This window comes from Euprymna scolopes, chromosome 3, assembly GCF_053919585.1.
Source record: "Euprymna scolopes isolate OS-2025 chromosome 3, ASM5391958v1, whole genome shotgun sequence".
Taxonomy (NCBI): domain Eukaryota; kingdom Metazoa; phylum Mollusca; class Cephalopoda; order Sepiida; family Sepiolidae; genus Euprymna; species Euprymna scolopes.
Window position 1 is genome coordinate 198200305 of NC_136484.1, and position 10213 is coordinate 198210517.

The 10213-nt window shown below is 39.2% G+C and overlaps 1 protein-coding gene across 1 annotated transcript in view; it reads right to left on the minus strand.

Annotated features, from left to right (window-relative positions):
- Positions 1 to 4987: 4987 nt before the first annotated feature.
- The window catches only part of LOC145263569 (uncharacterized), a 67096-nt gene continuing 61870 nt past the window's right edge, over positions 4988 to 10213 (minus strand). Inside the window, exon 3 of the mRNA XM_080120417.1 lies at positions 4988 to 5640. Coding sequence (XP_079976543.1) covers positions 5444 to 5640 — 197 coding nt within the window. The 3' untranslated portion in view covers positions 4988 to 5443. The remainder of the gene's footprint in view (positions 5641 to 10213) is intronic.

Here is a 10213-nt window from a genome sequence, read left to right on the forward strand (position 1 = left end):
CCTTAAAAGTGATTGTTTTGGGGTCAAATCAAGTTATTAAGTAAGATCCATGTCCAAGGAGCCTATATCTAAAATTTCAAGTGTTTAGACCCAAAATTGTTAGAGGAGTTTCGTAGAGTTCTCAAAGGTCAAATCGTTGAACTTTGACCCCTTAATCGCCAAATTTCTGACCGAAAACCGATCACATCGATTTTTCCAAATCTCAGTACCCTGTATATCAAATTTCGAGTCTGTAGACTTAAAATTGACAGAGTTATTGCGTAGGGAAATTTACACACACAGACACACAGATATACACACACAGACACTTTCACTTATATATATATATATATATATATATATATATATATATATATATATATACAATAACATATTTATATATATTTTATTGACAACACAGCTCCGATAAACAGAGCTGCATATCGATACATTAACCTTCATAGGATGTCCTTACATTAACAAAAAGTCGGCCGTTTTATTTAAATCATTTGTTGTGGGGCCGACAGTCCGGGGACAATAGACCCAACAACTAACAAGGTAGACACGGGCAAAAATAAACGGCAAAAAGGCAAAAGTAAACGGCAAAAAGGCAAAGAAGAATAACAGACACAGGTTATTTGGTTAAAGATGAGGGTTCGTTTTATATTTGTAAAGGAAGCATGAAATGGGGTTTGAGATCGTATGATCTGGATACTGGTTGTCTGGAAATCGCATGTTACAGGAGGCTAAGGACTGGAGGCCTGGAACAGATACGTTAGACGTGGCGTGGTTTAAGGTTGCTCGCTGAGTCTGGAATGATCGGTCGGACCTCGGAGCAATCTAGAACAGTCGTTGGACACTGAGAACGTGGGGTCAGTGTTAAGGAACGGACGATCAGTAGGGAGCCAGGTTTAGGCGAAGTTGCAGACCAGAGAAGCAAGGTGCAGGCGAGGTGTCAGACCGGAGGAGAAAGGTGCAGACGAGGTTGCAGGTCGGAGGAGCAAGGTGCAGGCGAGGTTGCAGGTCGGAGGAGCAAGGTGCAGGAGGCGCTGGAAGCTGCTGGAGACTGAAGGTCGCAAGAGTGAGCAGGAGCCGCTGGAATGAAGTTCGCTACTGGTGGGTCTCAGGGGGCAAGCAGTGGTGAATCGCATTAGTGGTAGAAAAACTTATTAGCCCTGATAAGGGCTGGTTGGTTAGCACCGAGAACGGCTGTTTGAATTGCTGCTGACACGGCTGTTCCTGTTGGAACTCCCTCGACATGACTGGTAGCGTCATTCGCACTTCGGGAGCCTCCTTCTGCTCCCGGGGCGGATCTGATCGGTATTTATTTGCTTCCCCACGAGATCAAATTAGGCATGGGGCCGCTTTTAATATGGAAATGGGAGGAAAAAAGGAAAGGGAGCCAGCTCCCCGAGAGGAGGGAAGATGGAGCTGGTAGTGAGAGCCTCTTGGTATATAGGGTTGCCCCTACATGGACCAGAACTATAGGCATAGACCAATTCATACCATCTAAAAAATTCCAACAAAAACCTAACAGCCAGCCATGGTTCTCCCCAGAATGTGCTGCTGCTATCACGCACAGAAATCACTTTTTCCATAGCTACCAACGTAATAGATGCACTAAGACTAAAGCTGCTTTCAAGAATGCCAGCAACCACTGTAAAAGAGTAATAAAAATGCAAGAGAGCTATATGCCCAGTCTGTTAAATCCAAGGTAGCTGATCAGCGGCTTGGTTCCCACCAGCTTTGGAAAATAACAAATAGGATCCTGAACAGAAGTGTGCGTTCTATCCCAACCATTATCAATGGATCAAAACGTGGATTCCATGAACAAAGCTTCTTTCTTAGAACTGCACGCCTGTGGAACTCTGTTCCGTCTGCCTGCTTCCCACCGGATTACACCTTGGATGTCTTCAAGTCCAATGTTAACAAATTCCTAATGAACCGCCTCCTTAAGTAAACACTTCATCAAATCTCCACACTAACGTAATGTACTTGCAATAACCCTTATCCCTGAGTGGCTTCCGGGCCTTGATAAGTGGTGATCACTGTGTAAAAAAAAAAGAAACTGATTACCACATGGGCAATGGTCTTTTATTGAAGCATCTACCGAAACAGATACTACACTTATATTAAATCTTTTATTCAGGCTAAAATCACAATGTAAGTTCAAACTGAACAAAACCTTGGGCACACGGCCAACTCAAAAGGGGTGGAGTTGGGGATCGTTTGTCATCCTTGTCACTCCAGAACTAAACAAAAGTTTCTCTTAGCTAGTATCTTCTTTCACCATAATACCGCATTCACCCTTTCGTACTGGGGGATGTCATACTTAGAGCCCAATTCTTTAAAACATTTTTTATTTGCGTGTAAAAACAAAAACGATAACAATAATGGTATTTTATGTCGAGGGCGGTGGAAGAAAAATACAAAAGTAGTTAGTGGGACCTCCCAACCCCGTCTGGTCGATACACCGCCCGTTCTGCTCTGGTTTGTAAAGGAAACAGTCCCTAAGTGGAGGTGCCCTCTAAATGGGACGAAACGGAGAAAAGAAAAAATCTTGGGGGAGGGGGGGGAGGGTGTTAGTGATTAATTTCTTTCTCTCCAAGATCGGTGAAATTTAGAGTAAGGGATGAAAAGAAATATTGCAGATATGAGGGGGGATCTTGGAGGCTTCCTAGTTGGGGAGGGATGGAGCATTCACTGGGCTAGCTAGGAGGCTAAAAATTGATTACACTTGATGGAACTGCGCGTACCAAACCTAGGCAGGGAACACGCATTCAAATTTGACCCCTTTTCGTACACAAGACTTGCTACATGTATCCATCTTCTGTCAAATGCCACGTCATGCAGCCTTCTTCTATCACATCTAATCTTCACCTGTAGTTGGTTGTTTAAAGAAAGCGATCAGATTCTGATCAGAAAAAGATAATACCCCCCGGCCACCTTGCAGACGCGACGTCTAAATCACCATTCTCGCCACAGCTAGGATCGTAATGTAGACCATTTTTCCCCCCTGTCTCACGGCTGCCTCACGTTGTCAACGACATTGGATACGATAATTGAGCGAGGATGCTCGGGATCTATGCGAGTCGTCACCTCGCTGACATACGGCCAGTACTGGCGGAGTTCGCGACAATCGAAGAAAGCGTAATCAGTCGTTTCTATGGTCGTTATTCCAGTACGGGGACAAGCAGGCGACTCCAAAAACCCAAAACTGCATTGTATGTTGTTGAGTGAAAGTGGATTTCGGGTTAATCGCCAGGTCAGAGAACTCCGAAGTGTTCAGATGACTCGAACCTGGCGCCCAACTCCACGTGGAGCGGATTTCAATCTGCTGCCAACCCAAACGCGTGCATAGCGGGTCGTCGGTGCCTCCCCCTCACTAGATCCCTGTGGAGTTCTCTACGGGTAGCAGTCACAAGGTTGCTGGACCTTGGTAGTCGTTTTAGCGCGGCTCAGCAGTCTTTTAGGAAGGAAAATTCTAAACACGGCGTGCGACTGCTCTCAACAGAGGGGTCGAGAACGAGGTCGGGAAAGGCAGCAGTAACCACGGGGTATCACGGTTGATCTTCTTGCATATAGTGGCTCAGGAAAGCCAGCCTCTCAGCGTCTCGATGACACTTTGTCCGGCATTCCCAAGCCTCCCTCACACAGGCGTTTAATACAGACCTGTCTGCTCATCCAGTGTCTTCCTCTGTCCCAAAGGAGCGAGGACAAGATTTCGATGAGAGCTTTTAGGTGTTGTGCTGGCAGAGGAAGTACGGCCAGTCGGTAAAGGATGAGAGGAAAGACGTACGTGGCGCACGCCTCAGCTCTACCCTGTAAGGAAAGTTTCCTAGGAAGCCACGAGTTGACCGAAACCTCCACGTTTGACTGTACCACCGACCAATTTTGTCGAGCTGGAGAGCCGGTCCGAACCACACGCCGAGGATCTGAACTGGGCTGAAGGGCGCCGGAAGGTTTACGTTGCCACTACAGGCGCTCAACCGCAGTCCGACCGACTTGCTACGGTTTATCTTGGCTCCTGTAATTCTTTCATACCAAGCGGAAGCTCGACACAGACATTATTATTAGTTTTATTAAAGGTCTGCAAATATATTTTTAAAAAACGTACTCAGAAAGACACCTATTTATTTAAATATATGTTGTTAAATTTACGTTTGTTTTGTTATTTACACTAAAAAGCTTTGTGTAAATAGAAAAAAGTTGGGGGGTTTTATCCTTAAAAGTTTTGTAAATATTTAATATTAAGGAAAATGTTTTGTAAATATATTTTTTTCTTTTAAATCTTAAAAAGTTTTGTAAATATATTTTTTTAAATCTTGCTACCGAACATTCGACCATGTCTGCTATTTGATGTGTTTCCAAACAACCAACGGCAATGTCAAGATCAAACAACCGGTGTCACTTGAAATGTTCGCCAATCTTTGTCTTCTGCTACGGAGTATCTAATCTTTACTTGATCCAATAATTCTAATTGAAATGTGAAAATTCTCTCCGAAAAATTGACGCTTTGTTACTGTAGGGATGCATATACTTCTGTGTAGCTACACTTTAACGAATTATTCCATATACGAACGACCTGTGCCCTTGAATGACTGGTCTAAATGAAAACCCCATTAATATAACCCAAACAATCTTATTAACTAAAGAATTATATTTCGGAATTTTATAGGAGTATTTATAATCCGTATTATTTGTATTATTCGAATTTCCGTTCTTATCTTGAGTGTCATTTCCATAACGTTTCGATCACTGTAACCTCCGACCTTCCTCATGTGTATTTTGTCGAATTCATGAATCTTTCTGTCGAACCCAGGAATGTGCACAGAATTTCGGACGGAACTCTTTATTTAATCCCCAGAGATAGCATGCTCTCGTTCGATCAAGGACTCGTTACACAGTGGATAAAATAGTTGGTAAAATTTAGTTGTAAGTTACACTCTTCTGGAGGTTGAGGGTTAATCCTCAGTACGGGTGACACTCAAAATACATCTACAAATTAGTTAGAACTTCTATCCAGTCAGAGTGACAATCCAAATAATACGAAATGAACAATTGTTGCTTTTACTTTATTCTTGAATTTATCTCGATTTTTTTTGTTTTGTTTTTTACTGCAAAAGAATTTCAAAAGTGTGCATAATTACATTCTTTCTCTGAAATTTTTGAGGCAATTACTGATTACATTTTAAAATTAAATATTTGCCTGCTAAATTTAACAATTTTTAAATACTGAAAAAGAGAAGGTTCTATGTAACGATCTTTATTTTGAGCTGCATACATATTGCGCTGAATAGTTTTCTAAAAAAATTGTATAGCAATAAGCCTGTGTGCATCATTCTTTCTGGATATGGATTTAAATATTTTATGAATATGTAATGAATCTATATATATATTTTCATGTGTGTACGTGTATATTGAACAGATATATTGTTACTCTTGCGTTTGATCTATGTTACTTTTAAACGTGAGCAAATCCGTTTGTACCTCGAAATGTTTTCAGTTGATTAAGATATTCGTGACAACTGCGAATGTAATAAAGTTGGTATTTGAATCTTTTAATGTTGAAATAATTATTAGCGAGCGAGCGAAGACAAATCTTCTTATCCTTCCTAAATCTGCATCTGTTGATTACATTGGACATCGATTTTAGTTGTCCTGAAAAAGAAAAGAAAAAAGAAAATGTTTAATGGCGCAATATTCATCAACAAACAATACGATTCAAGAGGAATATTCTATATAACAAATATTATAAGCAAGATATGTTTCAAACTAAATATTAAAGAGAATTCTTTTATAAATTATTTATATGTAAATAGATGGCAAAACAAGTTAAAATCGATTCTGTAAAGGAAAAGTACTGATTTAGCGAAAAAATATAAGAAATTAAATGGTCAATAACCACACCAACGTATACATGAATATACACATGAAATAAGAAGAAACGTATGCTATTGTAGTAGTAATGTAACATCCCACATCTTTCTTCATCTGTAGCGATCAAGAAACGTAGAGAGTGAGCTTTTTTGCGGTTGTCAGTTTGCAATTTATGTCAATGGTAGCTTTGCAGCGATTGGCTCATTGATATATTACTGTTCCCCCATGGACAGAACTAGCAGGGGTACCCAGCGTTGCTTGGGTGGAGGATATTGGCACAAGGACGAAGCGATGTTAACAATGGCTTCCACGTGGTTAAAATAAAAAAAAAAGATAGAGACAGCGTTGGGTAATTAGTTTTCCACGCTAACTATTAGGCCAAAGAGGATAGTGAATTCATTGAGTTGGTACAAGGATGAATTTAAAAAAAAGGATACAGAGAGAGGTGGGATCGAACTCGAAAACGTAGGGTTATTAATCTTGCTCGCTAACCATTACGCCAATGAGAATAGTGCACTCAATCAGTTGGTAATTAACTTAAGAATCGTAGGAGTCGCCATGCAGAAGCAGAAATGAACGTTTCTTTTAAAACTGGCCGGAGGCCAGGTAGGCTTGCTGCTTTCTGTCGGTGTTTATTTGTTTTCCCACGAAAACAAAATGTGACACAATTTGCTTAAAAATTAAATTTTCTCAGTATAAAAAGGTTTTCCTCACCATTGACCGAGAACTAATTACATTTTAGTGCAGTGCAAGAGCGGTGCCACAGGCCGTCGAGCTGTTGTTTGCGTTCCAACAGTACTGCTTTATACGAAAAAGCCAAACAAACACTCTAGCGGATGATACGTTGGGAATTTTGTTTAACTCGATCAAACAAAGATAGAGACGCTGTCCGTTTGTGAATCTGAAATATTATGATCTGGGAAATATGCGAAAACTTCTCCTGGAATCTAACCGACGTGAGGACCCCGACGCAAAAAAACCTTTCGTGGACATACACTTTCGTGGACATACACAAACGCTCGTGCCCATTTTGCATTTTATATAATAGACTAGCCTGGGTGCCCGGCGTTACCCGGGTGTTTGGAGGTGGTGTTGAGCAATAAAAAAAAGTTGTAGTAGGCAGGCAGGCAGGCTCGAAACTGAGAGGAGAACGCGGAAAAGAGAGTGAAGGTGTGTGTAAGGGTGTTGGTTGAGCAAAAAAAGGAAAAAAAGGAAAATTGCGAGCGCAAAAAAAAGTAGTAGTTGGCAGACAGGCAGGCTCGAACCCGTACCGCGAAGGAGAAAAGAAAGTGAAAAAAACTGACATCTTTGCTATTGCGCCCATCGCCAAACCGAAAGTGACGTAGGTTTAAATTAAGGCTAGTCAATTGAAAAGAAGGGATGACTTTCGAAAATATCGGTGAAAAAAGTGACCCCTCCCCATAGAAAAGTGGCCGGTCGAGGGTGAAGGAATTTATGTTTTTTGTCAATTTTCCAATATTTGTCCTCCGAAGGGTCGAGCTTCAAAACGATATGGATCTAATGAAAATCCGTCGTCGAATGATCTAGGTATAGATACATACATACATACATTTAAACAGACAGGTGAGATTTATATTATAGACTAACGGGGGTACCCGCCGTTTCCCGAGTGTTTGTAAGTGTGTGTGTGTGTGTGTGTGTGTGTGTGTGTGTGTGTGTGTGTGTGTATTGGAGAAGGGTTAACAAAAAAAAGTTTTGGTAGGTAGGTAGGATCGAACCAGGAGCCTTGAAGCGAAGATGAAAAAAAAAAGAAAGTGTGAAAAAAAAAAACTGAGAAGTTTACCCGCTCGGCCAGCAAGGGAGAGCAACAGAAAAACGTTTGAATTTATTTAAGTATTAAAAAATGAGGTCAAATATCACGCCATAGAAATCGCGTAGTTAACTTTTACTGTGAGGCAGGTTTTTGGGATTTGTTTACACAAACTGAAGGGTGCGCGAATTTAATAAGGTCAAATAGAAATCCTGCAGCTAACACAGTGTTCTTGGTTTTCGTTCCCCAACTTTGGTTGTTTGTTTCTCCCAGATGTGAGAGAGGAACCAACCCCCTATAAAAAAGGGAGTGTCTAATTGAATAGCAATTGTCTGATATAAGGAGTTTCCCCCTCATTGATCAAAAGCTGATTGCTTTCTGGACGTTCTCGGCACGAGGGCTGAGAACAACTGACTTTGCTTTAGATTTAGTTTCGCTTTTATACGAAAAAGCCCAACACATACGAGGCCACTCGAAATAGCAAGAAATTTGTAAAAGTCGATGTAAATAAATCTAGACGCGACGCGCATTCGTAAATCGTACATATTATGATCTAGGGAGTATATAAACAGTTCTAAGATATAGTAACCCTCCCCCCACGAGAAGTCCGGCTAAAATAGCCTTTCTTGGACATACAAAAATGCGCACACCGCATTTGCCATTTATATATATAGATGTAGCGTTCCTCAATAGTCACCCACCAAGTAACGGCAAATCTCAGCGTTGATTACCGTCGTCAATTTAATGGCTACCGGTAGGTCAACGTGTGTATAGCCAAGATTTATTTTTCAGGTTTATAATTCTGAAAATAGTATTTGCCTGCTCACATTTTTGTTTCAATTTAATCTATGGTTTTCCAGACAAAGAAGCTTTTAACCTGATTTATTGTATCACAATAATCTATCAATGTCTTTTGTGAAATACCTTTTAGCATTTTATTTTACATGAAAATTCTAATAATTAAAATCAGAAATATATACGGGTCTTATTTTTTTTACTTGGGAGTCACCACTTATCAAAGCCGAAAGCCACTCGAGGATAAGGGTTAATGAATGTAATGTAATGATCTCATTTGATTCAGTTCATTTTAATATTCTTTTCTATATTTGCGTTTACTATTTGAATTTGGATATTTTCACATATTAATGAGTCAATTTATCTTTTATTAGCTTTTTTGAACAGATTTTTAAACCGTATTTAATTTTTACATGAAATTTCTATTTAATTAATTAGAATTAATTATTGAGATTAGTATTTTTATTAATTTACTTATTGTAGACTATGATGTTCATCTTTTTACTTGTTGTTTTACGACGTTTCGGCCAACTACTCCTCTGACCTGTGTCCGGTTGTAACCGTGACGGGATAGGAACTTCGAATCTCCTAACTGCATCCTCAGCAATTATTGCCTTCCATAGTTGTTGTCGTCTCACCACGTTTCGGTCAAGTAAGTCTCTGGCCGGCTTTGGGTAGGATTTAAACCGCTTTCTTCAGACAATGCTCTCCTGGAACTGTAGAGATTCAATGTCTCTATCCACTGCACCACGGTTGCAATAGTTGGCCGAAACATCGTGAAACAACAACTAAAAAAGACGATGATAATAATCCGCAATAAATAAATTAATATGAAATTTCTAATAACCAAAAGCAGGAATATATACTGCTCTAATTTTTATCAATTCGTTTTAATATTCTTTTCTATATTTGTCTACTATTTGATTTTTTTTTTCAAATATTAATGAGTCAATTTATGAATTGTTATAGCTTTTGAACAAACAGATTCCAAAAAAATTATATCTTTTTCTCTAATAATTGTTTTTATGTATTTATTAGTTTTTTTCATGTGTTTGTACTCTTTATTCTTGAATTTCTCTTTTGTTTGTGGTTTAAATTTAATTTATATTATATTTTTTAGTTTTTATTTTGTTTGCTTTTTGCATAATTTGATCCATTATTTTTATTTTTTATTTTTATGTTATAGTTTTACATTCCATTGATTTCTTTTCTTATTGATGTATTTATAATGTTTTCTCCATAATCTAATATTTCAATTTGTCTAAATAGTTACGAATAAAATGTAACACGTAAGAAAGGTCACCATATGGTGTTCTTATTTTATATTTTGTTGTCTTGATTTTTGCAAAAATATTCATAAATGATCTCCCTGATAAAATTGTTTCAGAGATGGGTATATTTGCTAATGCCACCATTCTCTATAACAGGCACGATGGGAAAACAAATGAACACGTATCCAAGGAAATTGCAGAAACACTAGAGGAAACTGTAGTGGAATGGGGACAAAAATGGATGGTCACATTCAATGCTGCCAAGACTAAGCTTGTCTCCTTCAATAATTACAGGAAACCTTCTCTACCACCAATAGCAATGGCCAAGAACACATTATCCGAAAGTACTACCTTTAAACTCCTCGGCCTAATGTTTACAGGGAACATGAACTGGAATAGATACATTGAAAACATTGCCAAGGTTGCTTTTAGGAAGGTGGGCTCTCTTTACCGTGCTAGAAAACTACTAACGCCTGAAAGTATCCTGTACCTCTATAAGGCCACCATTTGTCCATGT